A 15,048-nucleotide genomic window follows, 5' to 3' on the forward strand; every position below is an offset into this window, starting at 1 on the left:
ACATTGCCTTCTATTCTTTCATTTGTTTGGATCTGTTTAACAGCATCTTGATTTCTCATAAAGTCATTAGCTTCCATTTGCTCCAATCTAATTCTGAAGCAATGATTCTCCTCAGTGAGCTTTTGAGATTCTTTTTCCATCTGGCAAATTCGACTTTTTAAGGCATTCTTCTCCTCATTGCCTTTTTGAGCCTCCTTTGCCATTTGAGTCAGTCTGTTTTTTAAGGTATTATTTTCTTCAGTCAGGCTGTTGACTCTCATTTCATAATTTTCTCTCATTGTTCTCATTTCTCTTCCCAATTTTTCCTCCACTTCTCTTATCTGCTTCTTAAGGTCCTCTATGGCTTGTAACCAGAGTAGAAGCACGACCTTCCCACGGCTCCAGCTTCCACCCTCCCTAATCCATGTAAAAAGAGGACTCTAAAAAAACTTTGGAGCTGTAGAACCCACAAAATGACACAGAGAAGCCAACCTCCCGCTGAGGACAGCCCGGCAGGCCGGCAGGAATCAGCCAGCGCAGCGCTCTGGGAGCCGAGCCCAGCCCCACTCCAAGGCTTTAGCCCCAGGGCGGGCCTGACCAGCTACCAGCCAGAGGGACTCCAGATCAGCAATAGCTGTGGCCGTTTCCAGATTTATCAATACATAGATGCTAAGGACAAGGTGAGAGGCCAGTGCAGTCTGGACTTTGGGACCCAGGAAGTGGGAGTGCATGGCTTTTATCCCCAGAGCTAGAAACCGCTGAGAGGCCAGCACAGCCTGCCAGCTCCACATGGCGGCTTCAGCTCCTGACCTGCAGAGTATAGGGGGACCAAGCACCAGTCTGAGGGGTCATCGCTCTTGCTTTAACCTGCTTGGATCTGGATTGCAGTCTAGGGTGGAGGTCCTGGGGTGTGTGTCCAGTTTGCCAGAGCGTGTGGAGACCTCAGAGAGGGCACCCATCTAATACCTCCGGCAGCTGAGAAAACCCCAGCGTTTGGGACGAAAACTCCCCTGTCTGGTGGCAGAGTCCTACTGTGGCAAAAAGCCCAAAAGTCAAATCATTGAGTGGCAAAATGAGCAGGCAAAGGAAACAAAGCAGACAGAAGATTCCAACGTTACACTCCTATTTTGGGGATAAGAAGGAGCAAGGCATGAAACAGGAGGAAAACAGTGAAGTCAGAACTCCTGCACCAAAAGCTTCAAAGGAAAATCAATTGTAACTTGAGTTTTTAAGGGGCAGCATGCTACAATGGAGAGATCACTGACTTTGGATTCAGAGGAGCTGGATTCAGATCCCACTTCTGTATCTTACGCTTGTTTGACCATAGGCCAGCTATTTAACTTCCCTGGTCCTCAATTTTCTCATCTGTAAAAATAAATAGCTCTATCCTTTTCAGCCCTAAATATCTGACCTATGACCACCCTTGGCATAGGTTTAAGGGTTATTTCCTACTGGTTTTAGGGGTAGAATTTAATTTCTCTAGAACTATACATTCTTGAGAATCAAGTGCCAATATCCATCCTAGCAACATAGAAGCACAGGAACACAGGAAACTTACTAGTGTTAGAAGTGAAGGTAAAGGTATACAGAGAAGTAGGAGTGTTTAAACAGCAAATATGAGTATAAATGGGTAAAGAAAATGAGAGGGTAAAAATGTTGTTGTTATTGCTATTGTTGTTCATCCTTGTAAGGGTTATGGGATTTAAAGATCTTCCATGCCCCATTGGACTTGCTGACATAGCAGGAAGGGGCAGAGCAAGAGGAAGTGGAAGCCAAGCTAGAGTTCCTGCGGTGGCTAGCAGTGGCGGCGACGGCAGCAGTAGCAGCAGAGGCAGCGGCAGCACGAAGCCCTTTTTGAGTCAGCCAGAATTTCTGCTAAGGACTCCTGCTGAGGACTGCCAGGGGCCAGAGCTGCTGGGAGCATGCTTCCTGGACGCTGGGTGGTTTCTGTGAGTGGGGAAAGGAGGACCTTTGCTTGAGGTAGCCTGTTTTGTTTTAAAGACTTGAGAATGTGGGTGCTTTCTACTTTATCTACCTGTGCCAATTTCATAACTACTCTGATGGCTTTCACTTTCTGGTTTTGGGACTCAGTCTTTTGGTATTTTAATAAATTTTCTAGCTTATTCCCCCACATAGCAAGCCTGATGTATTTTGTGATGGATAATTACATCAGCATATCTGTAATTTCCATAGGCATTGTGAATATGGCATTGCTGATACATCCCTTCATTTGCAAAGAGGACCAATGGCATAAAGAGATTAAAATAGGGTAATGGCCATCACACAAGGACAGTATCCAGGTTTCCAACTCTAATGTTTGTGTACTTACAAAGCTCAGTATTCAGCCTTGAGATTAAAAACCTGCATCTGGTTACTAAGTAGACCCAGTGTGACTAATGTTAAAACTGCAGGGGCAAATTCATGTCTGGTTTTTGTAACCCTAACAAGGGAAGAAGTAGATCTGGACCTCTTTAGTTCTCTTTTTAATTCAATCTTCTCTGCCCCTTACCCCAACATACTAAAGCTCAAGCAGGTTGCTCAAAGTCCACACCAAGTTTTTTTCTGTATTATATAACAACTTTTGTGGGAGGAGAATAACATGAACATAGAATCTCTTCTAGTCCAGACTCTACAAGAAGTGGAAGTCCCCTCTCCAATATGCATGACAAGTAATTATGTAGCCTCTTACTCTCATTCCTTTATAGGTTCCTCTCTTGACTCTCTGGACCTTTTTTTCCACAATGACTCAGCAGTCTTATCATCCAGGAAGATCATTGGAATTCTTTGGCCCCTTTCCCTGATCAGTTCCTCCCAGAATCTCTTTTTAAGGAAAGTGCCCAGGTCATACTTGTTTACTCCATTGCTCTCTGGGCTCCGCTCCTTACTTTCTGAACCTCTTTTTCTACCATACCCCTGTGGGGAAACTTTCCCTTCTGTTTTCTTCCTCCATTAGAATATAAACTCCTTGAGGACAGGGACTATTTTTATTTGTGATTATATTTGTATCCCCAGTGTTTATCATATTGTTTGGCACATAGTAAGTGCTTAATAAATGTTTGTTGACTTGGCTTGAAGATATTTAGTGATTAAGAATTCATTCATGATACTTTTTGCCAACTCTTGTTATTAGAATTTTTTTATATTGTACCAAAATCTTGCTATAGCTTTGAACCACCATCCCCAGTTCTACTTTTCATGGCCAAATAAACATAGTCTAGTTCCTTTCCCGTATATGGATGTCATGCTAAAAGAACCAATAAGATATTCAGTTGTTAAACACAAGAGAAAATGTGTGATTTTACCAAATTACAAACTAATTTCATGGATGATACCATGAATGTTTTTCCTAAAACACATGTATGACCACACTGTCCCCTTTCAATAAACTCCAGTTACCCTGAGCATCACATATAAACACCTCTGTTTGAGTTTAAAGCTCTTCATAACTTGACCTCTTCCTACCTTTAAAGTCTTCTTACACATTCTCTCTCTCTCCTCCACAAACTCAATGATCTGGCTATACTATCCTACTAACTGTTCCTCACATATAGGCCTCCATTTTCTATCTCCATGTCTTATTCTGGTTGTCTCCAATGCCTGGAATACAATCTTCAATCTTTTATAATTCCTAATTTCCTTTAAAATTCAATTTAAGCACCACTTTCTCCATGAAGCTTTCCTGATCCTCCCAGCTGCAAGTGTCCTCCCTCTCAAAATTATGTTGAATTTATTTTTATGTGTTTTGTATATATTTATATATGTAAACTTGTTCTCCTCTGTTAGAATGCAAGATAGGACTGATTCACTTTTGTCTTTGTAATCTCCCATGTTTAACACAATTCTAGGCACATTGAGTAAATGATTGACTGATAATGTCTCCTCATATCTAGATGGAAAAAGAAGTTACCAAAGAAAAAGAGTTAATAGCTCCCTCTTCTTAAAAGTCTATTTTAAATCCTTCAGTGACTCTCCAATGCCTAAAGAATAACTTCGCAACCTTTAGCCTGCCATTGAGGACTTCCATGGTCTTTAAAAGGTTTAACATATCTCTCAGCTCCTAAAATTCTAGGGATCATCCTACTCAGTCTGAGTGGAAATTTTGTTTATTCATCCCTGGCATGTGATCTAATTACAAGTATCTTAATTCTCCCTAGAATTTAGGGAGTCAACTGAAAGCCCTGCTAACACTTTGTTAGACATGTGGAAGAAACAGCTATAAAAGGGCTCTGTGTGGTTTGCCACAAATAGTGGGTTTGATAACTCCCTCTTCTTTATAAAGAGCAGGCAGGGGGCACCATACATGTCAAATATCACATATGCTGACAAACATCATTGCTGTGTTAATTGGATTTTCTTGACTGTTTTTTCTCTTTACAAGGAAGGGTTCTATGAGAGAGTGTGAAAGGTCCTATCAGTAGATGATTGTAATGTGATTAACAAAAGACATCAAAAAGCTTTTTTAATTCAGTTTGCTTTAATCACAGACAGATTTCAATTAGGGAAATTATGAAAATTTTGCCTTAACCCTTCTGGGTTAAAAAAAACAATTCAACAAATCATTTTGACTTAACACCCACACAAAATAACTGGCCGTGTAACCTTGAGCAAGTTACTTAACCCCAATTGCTTAGGGGGGGCCAAGTGGCGCAGTGAGTAAGCATGCCGGCCCAGCATCAGGAGACCTGGGATTGGTTCCGGCCTCAGATACTCGGCACCCACACAAAAATAACTGGCCGTGTAACCTTGAGCAAGTTACTTAACCCCGATTGCTTTAAAAAAAAAATTTTTGGAAAACTCTTTCAAAGCCATGATAGTGAAAACAATTTTGAATATATTTAAGCTTTGATGGTCCTGAAAATGGAATTCCAGAGAGTTTCCCACATGCTGAGTTGTCACAGCTTCAAACTAGAGGACCATCAACTTGACCTATACATGTTCTCATGAAACAAATCATTTTACAGACTAATAACTGCAGTCCTCTGTTGAAAAAGGCTTTGGTGATATTTAGAGATCAGTTTTTCAGTCTCCACATATACATCACTGAGAACAACTTGTTGAGATAAAAAAGAAAAACACAGACGTTCAAGAGCACCATATGATTGGAAGAAATCCAAATGCTGCTATTTTAAGAACACCTGGAAATATTTCATTTAAACAGAAATGGAATATGCCAGTGCTAGCCACGCAGAGCACAATAAAAGGAGTCCAATTTTGATACATCAGCATATGTCACCCCTCTGGGGCAGGGCAAAAAAGCTTTCTTTTCAATTAGTCCAAGCACTAGCTAAAACAGAGAAAAACATTCCAACAGGCCTTGTTGTGGATGCCAGAAAAAAGCAAGAAAAACAGGGAATAAGGAAGGTGGAAAGAAGAGTAATAAAAAAAGGAAAGTAATGGTGACTAGGAAAGTAGAGAGAAAAGAGAAGAAGAAATAGGAGGAAGAGTTACACTGAAACAAGGTTCAATTTTGCAATCAGATGGGACTTCCTCTATATCTTAACTCTTCACCGTTAGATATTTTAAATCTATCAATCCAACAAGTATTTATTATCCACCATATCCTTTGGTACTCTTTAAAAAAAAGACTTGAGTGCAAAATTGTCTTAAATTCATATTATGTTCAACATAAGACATAACCTGACATTTGGCATGTAGGATATCCCAGTGTAAAATTCTTCACTTATACTAAATCACAAAAACCAAAACTTTTTGTATTTCTTGGGAAATAATGGAAGAAAGAAATGATCTTGCACTGATTACCATGGAAACACTAAAACATCCTCCAAAGATATCTCTAAAGAAAACACACATTGCCACTCTGACTTTCCATCACAAGTCTCTTCAAAGAAATAAACTGTAAATTATCTGAATTAATTTTGTGGCCCCTTTTCCATTCAAACAGATGGGTTTTGGATAAGTTTTAAGGCAAATTATGATTCATATGTAACCTTATTTCAGATCACAGGAGCTTTCACTAAGAAAGATTTACAATATTGAATTATTCCTATGCAAATTAAATTCCAGTTCATGGAATGCTGTCAAGCAAAAGTGTAGTTATAGAATTTAAAATATTTTCAAGCCCAAAGAGCAGCACTTTCTTTATCAGTCATTCAATACTACTTCATGTGTTGATCTTTACAATAAATTTTATGATTTTACAAAATGCTGTACAATAAAGTTTCTTTGAACTCCCCTTGACTAACTATACTAGGGAACCAAATAGATAGAACTAACCAGGTACTTAAACTTCTGAGATGAACAGAGTGGCCAGTCTCTGGTACCAATTTCCTGCTTTCTCTCCTGGCAGGAATTTAAGTCTCCCTTGAAAAAAAGGTGGGTGGAGGAAACTGGAGATATTTATTCATACTCCCTAAAAGCCACATCTCAACAAACCCTTGTGGACACACCTACATGGTCAACAAAACATACATAAGCACATACACACATACACACACATCCCCTGCACATGGCTGATTCTCTAATAATCATGCTGGTCACCACTGTATCTGCCCACTTTCATTAAGGGAGGACTTACCATTAATATTTTCTCCATGCCAGGTCTTAATGGATCCAAATACAACTAAAATCAAGGACAGTTTATAATAATCCTTACAGCTATACTGTATTATGAAGTTTGGGCTTCAGGCTGCTACCATTTGGATACTTAACAACCCAGCACTTCCACCCACAGAGTGGGAAAAAAAGGTTTTTATACAATCTTTCTCAGTGTATCTTTATGAACATTATCCCCTCTCCCCATAGGATTTTTCATAACCTACATGCCACTGCAATATCTACATATTGTATGTAACGTAAGTTTCAAACTAGGGAATTTGTATGCTATTGTTTAGGCATGACTCCTGATTTAATGGAGAAAATGTTGTCATGATGTTGTGTGAGTGCATGAGGGGAAGAGTTGCTCAGAGAGCTTTGAAAAAGGGAGGCATTCTTCTTTTTTTCAAGAAAGAGGAGATGTGTGATCCCAAATTCTGTGACTAACTCCAGGAAGCAGAGAGGGGGAAAAAGACTTTGAAAATAGCAAACATTTAATTGAAGCCAGTGCCTCAATATATAAATCTGATTTCAAGCTTGCTTCCCTAAAATCTTTGGAGAGCTTTCATTTGTGTGAGACTGGTCTGTCTCTGATCTGGAATGACATATCTTATAACTAGTGGGGGAGCTCATTCACTGTGTGCAATGTCTAGTATATTTTAATCCACAGAATTTTTCCAATTTCTATTTACCATCATCTTGGATAAATGGGTTTTCTCATTATTCACACTATGTGATGGTCTTTTATATAACTAGCTTTTGGTTGGAAGGAACCATACCAATGGGCATAGACATGGAATGGCTTTCCCATTTAAGGGACAGTGACCAGGGAAGCTAGTAACTTTTCTTTCCCTTTGAACCTAAAAATCATCATGCCCCTAGACCAGCAAATTTTAGGGAGACAAACAGATATAATTCTAGTCAGGCACCACACTCTGTCAAAGGAGAAGACATTAAATATTATGGCCCTTCTCTAATTCCTCTAAAGGCAAGAACCACAGTCTTTCTTGGAGAAAGATGGGCAAAATTACAGAGATACCCACCAATGCCCCCCCTTGAATCACCTGTCTACACATTTAAACATCCCATGTGGCTCTACACACCTTATTTAGGCAACCAGTGCCTATCCCAGACTGTCTATAGTAGGTAACTGTCTATGGTAGGTAACTTTCTCTGTTTTAGATTGCTATCTGGTCCTAGACCAGACCAATGGCAAGTTTGGAGACAGACCACTGATTTTCTCCCCTCCCACCCACCCGCAGTCTGAAAGATCTAATTACAGGGATTGGAACTTTCTTTCTTTTCTTTTAAAAAAAATATGTATTTATTTTTAGTCTTCAACATTCACTTTTATAAGATTTTAAGTTCTAAATTTTTCTCCCTCCCCAAGACAGCATGCAATCTGATATAGGCTATACATGTACAATCATATTAAACATATGTCCACATTAGTCATGTTTTAAAGAAGAATTAGAACCAATGGGAGGAACCACAAGAAAGAAAAAAAAAGAGAAAATAATATGCTTCGATCTGCATTCAGACTCCATAGTTCTTTCTCTGGATGTGGATAGCATTTTCCATCATGAGTCTTTTAGAAATGACTTAGTTCATTGTATCGATGAGAAAAGCTAATCTATCAAAGCTGGTCATTGCACAATTTTGCTGTTACTGTGTAAAATGTTCTCCTGGCTCTGCTCACTTCACTCAGCATCAGTTCATGTAAGTCTTCCCAAGTTTTTCTGAAATCCACCTATTCATCATTTCTTAAGTGTTGCATTACATTCATATACCACAGCTTGTTCAGACATTCCCCAATTGATGGATAACCCCTCAATTTCTAATTCTGCTATTAGTATTTTTTTCACATGTGGGCCAATGACCAACTTTTCAGAAATAACCTGACCAGCAGAAAGCAGAAGAACAGATCAAGAAGAATGGAGAACTATAGATTGTCAGACACTGTGACATATGAGAGGAGTAAGTCAAGGCCGACTAGACTGACCTCTCCTCCCAAAATTGCCCTGGCCTTCCTCTTTAAATGCCAAGGTCCCAAACTGGGAACTTGAACACACTGACCCACCTTCCTTTTTCCCCTTATTCTTTCCCTAAGACACACACACACACACACACACACACACACACACAATGCTTTGGAGAAACTGAATTAAGTACTCCCTAAAAGAGGAATAATTGAGTTGATTTTTTAATGTTTCACTTTACTATGCTCAATAAGTCATGCAATTACACATAGAAAAGTCAATTGCCTGAATCATAAACCCAGAAAGTATGATAGAGTTAAGAAACCTTCAAGATTCAGGGTGAGGGGTGAACCAGCAAGTTTCCTATACTTCTTTAGTAATTCAAAACCATATTTCATGTTACCCTTAGATCAATATTGAATCACGATCAATGAGGATTTCAATGTTGACCAGTTGTCCAGAACAGCATGTTTGGTGGGTGGGCAACTGCTACAAAGGCTCAAGGACATCATCTAAGAAGGAGTTTAGGGAACATCTCCTCCACTATTCTCCAGATATATAGAAAACAGAATATGAGTTGGGTGTGGGTTGTACTACTAGCATAGTATCTCAAGAGGCATCTGGGATACTTAGCCAATATGTATCCAGATTCCACCAAGTGCATCACATATGAATACTTACTTCAGTGACAGAAAGAAGAAAATGTATAATCACTTGTTGAGATGGCTGTGTTGTTGTTTTTATTTTCCTAGCACCTTATTCAAAGAATAAGATTTTTCTACTGATTTTTTTGTTTTAGGAAAATATAGATATTTTTATAAACTATGTTAATTATGTCAATATATTTTTAAACTATTTTATTTTTAATTTATGGGATAAAAAGCATTTTCATAATATACTATAATTTTAAAATATGGCACATGAAACTTAAAATCTATTATATACAACTTTCTATTCATTTACATATGTAATAAATTTATATACATGCCATTTTTATATTTTTTATTATATAATATATATAATATTTTTTCTTTCCTTCCCCACCCACCCTAGAGATGGCTACCATTAGACACAGATAGATAGATAGATAGATGTAAATTTATTGTATATATACTTTTATTTATCAGTTCAAAGAATAAGATTTTACTCAAGAAACACTTGCATGGGGGTGGGGAGGAAGGGGAAGTAGACCTTATAATTCTGTATGTACATAAATTGTGTGGAGAAAGAGAGAGAAAAATGAGAAATTTAGGGTTGATAGTTCTAGATTTCAGTGATCTTCTTTCAATTTTTTTTTGGGGGGGGGAGAGACTGGGTTTTTTGATCCACTGACTTGTGTCTCATGCATCAAACCTGGGACCACAAAAGATCTCTCCAAAGAAAAGAGGCTTTCTTAACCTGGCCAAGAGGGACTGTGATGTCATCACCTTTTCCGGTCTTTAACAAAAGTACAACAAGATGTTACTGGACAACAGACCACTATTCAAAACCATCCAAAAGCTGCTCCACAAATCTACAAAGGAACATGGTTAGTAGGCACTCTTATGAAAGCTGTGTTGCCACAGCAACCAGTCTGATGTCCCCTAACTTGTAAAGTAAAAATGTGCCATTAAGAGAGGGATAGGAGCTGGATCTGTGGTTTTGTAGGTTTAAGGAGTAACCAGGTTGAAGAAACTTCCTGTACCATTACAGGTCAGTACCTTCTCTGCAAATAACAAAAGATTGGAACTAATAACTATGGTTGGTTTTTTTTTTATTTATATTTCCTCTGTGCCAGTCTCAGTGGACCCAAAAATAGCTATAGTGAATAACATTTAGAAGGCTCTCTGTAAGTAAACTATGCTAAGACATCTGGGCTTTTACCTGTTGCTATTTTGATGTTTAGCAGCCCAATGCCCTCACCCTCAGTTTGGGGTACAAGTTTTTATAAAGTCATTCTCAGTCTTTATGGGAATCATCCCCTCTCCCCACAGGGATTTTTTAACCTACACACCATGACAATGTCCATAATGTGTATAACCTGGGGGAACATAACAAAAACATCCATAGTTTACTAACAAAAAAATTGGAGGACATGATCTGAAAAGGTATTTTTCCACTGCCATTAATACATCAATAGACTCTCCATAACACTAACAATCATGTTTGGTAAAGACATGGCTCTCTCTTTTACACCTTACTTGATATTGGTACTTAAAGATGGTTGAACCAACTTATTTCTGTGATTGGATGTATCAAGAAATCTTATGTGATTTAAACATACCCTGGGTAAAGGTCAAATGGAACATGAATGGATCCTCTATTATCTCCTTACTACAGTCAATCAACTTTGAAATCAGAGTTGTGTCAGAAAAAATCTATGATATATGATCACTATGCACATAGTTTAAACTTCTAAATATTAATAGTAATTTCTCAATAATTCACACCATAATAATACCTACTGATTGTATATTCATGTATGTATGTGTATACTCATGTGTGTGTGCATGTGTATTATGTGTATATATTATGTGTATGGAATGAGGGTTAGAGTCAGAGTTAGAGGACCTGGATTAAAATTATAGTTCAGACACTTACTTCCTCTGAGCAAGGTTGCAATTTGCATTTTCCCTAAACTTCAATTTTCTCTTCTGAAGAGGGATTTAGAAAACCTTACTACAAAGGACTGTTTTGAGGAAAGAAACACCATAAAGTTCTAAATAGATGTAAGGTTGTTTTTTTCTTTTTTTACTGAACCTGTGATTGCCTTGGAACATAGAATTCCCTTAAAGGAAAACTGAATTGCCCCTCCCCCCAAAAAAAGAAAAAGAAAAGGCAGCATACAACAAATAAAAAGGAAGTAAAAGAAAGAATTAGAATTAGAAAATATTTTGTGCAATTATGTTATATATAATATCATTATATATCATTTTAATAACTTCATATATTAATAACTTTGATCATTTAAATTAAATTTATACTTACCAAAATGAGTAATTGAACAAGGGCATAAAAGAACTTCAAAAGGAAAAAAAATACTACACATTAATTCTCCCAGACATTAAAAAAAATTAATTCTAACACTAGACAATTTTTTGCAAAAATGGAAGAAAAATTCTACCAAACTTCTTCCACGAGACAAATATACCTAAGCCAGGAAGAGGTAAGTCAAATAAAGAAAACTATACAAGGGAAGATTCTGAGAAGATGGTGGAGTAGGTCAGAAAATTCCAAGCTCTAAAGATTTTCCCCCCACAAAAGACTTAAAATAGCACCTTAGGGTGAACAAAGTGTGGCTGGAGATAAATAAGAACAGGGGCATAACTGAGGTCCTCCTGGGACAATTTGAGAAGATCAGAAGAAAAATCCCAGGACAAGGTTTGGTCCTGTGAAGAGTAAGTACCTACAGACTAGGTCCCGTTTTAACAGCAAGGGGCAAGCCTCTTAAACAACAAGCAGCAAGCCCTGGGATTAGTTGGTTGGAGAGGGTGCCTCAACCCCAGCCACCAGAACTTTTACCCCTGGGATAGTGAGAGGAGTTGGGTGTCTGAGCCTGAGAAGATCAAGGGATCCTCTGCTGACAAGGAACACCAGACTCAGCTGTGCTATGAAGAGAGGCAAGGGGGCAAGAAGGAACCAGCACATACCCAATGAGTGCAGAAGCAGTGGGGAAGAAAGCCCCTGGCTATGGGCACTCAAAGGAGGTTAGAGGCTTGACTTTGACTTCAGGCTTGAGGAAAGAACTAAAGATCTTGGACAAGTGGCACTGTTTCCCATACCCCAAGGCTAGAGGTGATTATAAATAATTAAGCTATTACCACAAAAAATGCACAGGTAAAGGAGAAAGAATCCAACCACAGAAAATTATTATGAGAATAGAGATGACCAGGGTTCATCTTCAAAGGAGGATATTGAAGTAAAAAAAAAAACCCAAAGAGCAATGTCAAATAGACATCTGATCAAAAAGAATTCATTGAAGATCTTTAAAAAGACTTCAAAAATCAAACAACAGAGATAGAGGAAAAAGTAAAAAAGAAAATGAGAATAACAAAAAAAAAAAAAAAACCAAGAAGGGTATGAAAGGAAAGTTAACCAATTAGAAATGGAGATCCAGAATCTTAAGGAAGAAAATGACACCTTGAAAATTAGAATTGGACAAAGCGAAGGCAGCGAAATTATAAGAGATCAAAAAATGATTATGCAAAATATGAATAATGAAAAATAGAAGAGAAAGTGAAACATTTTATAAGAAAAAAACAATGGATTTGGAGAATAGATCAAGAAGAGAAAATATAAAAAATAATTGGACTAACAAAGTGATGACCAAAAAAAGAATGTTGATACAATAATACAAGAAATAATCAAAGAAAACTGTCCTGAAGCATTAGAACAAGTGGGAAAAGTAGATATAGGGAAAAAAATCCATCAATCACCACTTAAAAGAGATCCTATGAGGAAAACTCATAGGAATATCATAGTCAAATTCCAAAACCTCCACCTCAAGGAAAAAAATATTAAAAGTATAAAGATTAAAGCAATTTAAATATGATGGTGCTACAATTAGAATTACATAAGACCTAGCAGCAGAGACATTAAAAGACCACAGGTTTTGGAACATAACATATAGAAAAACAAAAGAACTGGGGCTCCAGCCAAAAGTATCATACCCTGCAAAGTAAAATATTATTGTGAATGAAAAAAGTGGACATTTGATAAACTCTCAGACTTTCAAGACTTTGTAAAAAAAAAAATCCTGAATTTAATAGAAGATTCAATATCAATAGCTGGGTGATTTATAAGAAAGATTGTGGTAAACCTGAGAATGATATGAATTTAAAAATAAAACCATGTAGGAACAGCTTAAAAGAGTGATTATTTGGGTGGCTCTTACTCTCCGGTGCCCGCCATGGCTTGTGTACGCCCCTTGATATCTGTGTACTCCGAAAAGGGAGAAGCATCTGGCAAAAATGTTACCTTGCCTGCTGTCTTTAAGGCTCCTATTCGTCCAGATATTGTGAATTTTGTTCATACCAATTTGAGGAAAAACAACCGGCAACCTTATGCTGTCAGTGAATTAGCAGGTCATCAAACCAGTGCTCGCATTCCTCATGTTCGGGGTGGAGGGACTCACCGCTCTGGCCAGGGTGCTTTTGGAAATATGTGCCGAGGAGGTCGCATGTTTGCTCCTACCAAGACTTGGCGCCGTTGGCATCGCAGAGTAAATACAACACAAAAACGTTATGCCATCTGTTCTGCATTGGCAGCCTCTGCCCTGCCGGCTCTGGTCATGTCAAAAGGTCATGGAATTGAAGAAGTCCCAGAACTTCCTCTAGTGGTTGAAGATAAAGTTGAGGGGTATAAGAAGACCAAGGAAGCAGTTTTGCTGCTTAAGAAACTGAAGGCATGGAATGATATTAAAAAGGTCTATGCTTCTCCTCAGCGAATGAGAGCTGGTAAGGGTAAAATGAGAAACCGTCGTCGGATCCAGCATCGGGGACCTTGTATCATCTATAATGAAGACAATGGTATTATCAAGGCCTTCAGAAACATTCCTGGTATCACTCTACTTAATGTAAGTAAATTGAACCTTTTGAGACTTGCTCCTGGTGGACATGTGGGGCGTTTCTGTATTTGGACTGAAAGTGCTTTCCGCAAGTTGGATGACCTGTATGGTACATGGCGCAGGCCTGCCACCCTGAAGAGTCACTACAATCTTCCCATGCACAAGATGACCAACACAGACCTTACCAGGATTTTGGAAAGCCCAGAGATCCGGAGGGCCCTCCGTGCACCACGCAAAAAGATTCCTAGAGGAGCACTCAACAAGAATCCTCTGAAGAACTTGAGAATCATGGTGAAACTGAAGCCATATGCCAAGACTATTCCCCGGAATACAATTCTGCGCCACGCTAAGAATCGGAGAATCAGAGAAAACAAAAGAGATGCTGCACTAAAGAAGATTATGGAGGCCAAGAAAGCAGCTGAGAAGAAGAAGCTTGCAGGTAATAAGAAGGTTGCAGGAGCAAAGAAGGTTCCAGGGCAAAAGAAACCAGCAGAAAAGAAGCCTCCAGAAGCAAAGAAGCCTATGGAAAAGAAACCTGCTGCACAAAAGAAGCCTGCAGCCAGCCGAAAAGAAGCCTGCTGCATAAACTCAGCATATCAGATTATCCATTGGGCCACAATCCCTTATGGCAATATTGTGAATTTCTAAAGAATAAATATTCAGAATGGCTTTGGGGGGAAAAAAAGAGTGATTATTTGAGGTACAAAAGAAAGAATTGAAACAGAAGAATTAGATGGGGGAGGAGAGCTGGTAGCTCTGGTAACCTACTTTCATCAGGAATGGGCTTAATGCATATATATTTAGAAGAGTGTAAAAGTTCTAAATTTAGAAGAAATAAAATGGTAGGGACATAGGGAGGGGAAAGAGGACAAGGGGGGGGGTCTTTAGAGGGGAGGTTGAGAGAATAGGTAAAATAGAAGTGTAGAAGAAATGGGAGGATAGGGGAAGAATCCTTGGAGCAGGGTAGGCAAGTTATAGGAGGGAAAGGTAGTG

At 38.5% G+C, this 15,048-nt stretch overlaps 1 protein-coding gene across 2 annotated transcripts; it reads left to right on the forward strand.

Annotated features, from left to right (window-relative positions):
* Window positions 1-13,368: 13,368 nt before the first annotated feature.
* On the forward strand, window positions 13,369-14,740 carry LOC138164331 (large ribosomal subunit protein uL4-like). Of its 2 annotated transcripts, none has more exons than XM_069092029.1 (2): window positions 13,369-14,505; window positions 14,615-14,740. In XM_069092029.1, the coding sequence occupies exons 1-2, from the start codon at window positions 13,399-13,401 to the stop codon at window positions 14,639-14,641; spliced, it is 1,134 nt and encodes a 377-aa protein (XP_068948130.1). In that variant the 5' UTR covers window positions 13,369-13,398; the 3' UTR covers window positions 14,642-14,740. The 2 variants fall into 2 exon arrangements, with proteins under 2 accessions (XP_068948130.1, XP_068948131.1); XM_069092030.1 differs by having other exon boundaries at window positions 13,369-14,494; window positions 14,619-14,740.
* Window positions 14,741-15,048: the final 308 nt, after the last annotated feature.

Source organism: Petaurus breviceps, unplaced genomic scaffold, assembly GCF_028583685.1.
Source record: "Petaurus breviceps papuanus isolate PSGF00001 unplaced genomic scaffold, PetGlider_PUasm1.0 189, whole genome shotgun sequence".
Taxonomy (NCBI): Eukaryota; Metazoa; Chordata; class Mammalia; order Diprotodontia; family Petauridae; genus Petaurus; species Petaurus breviceps.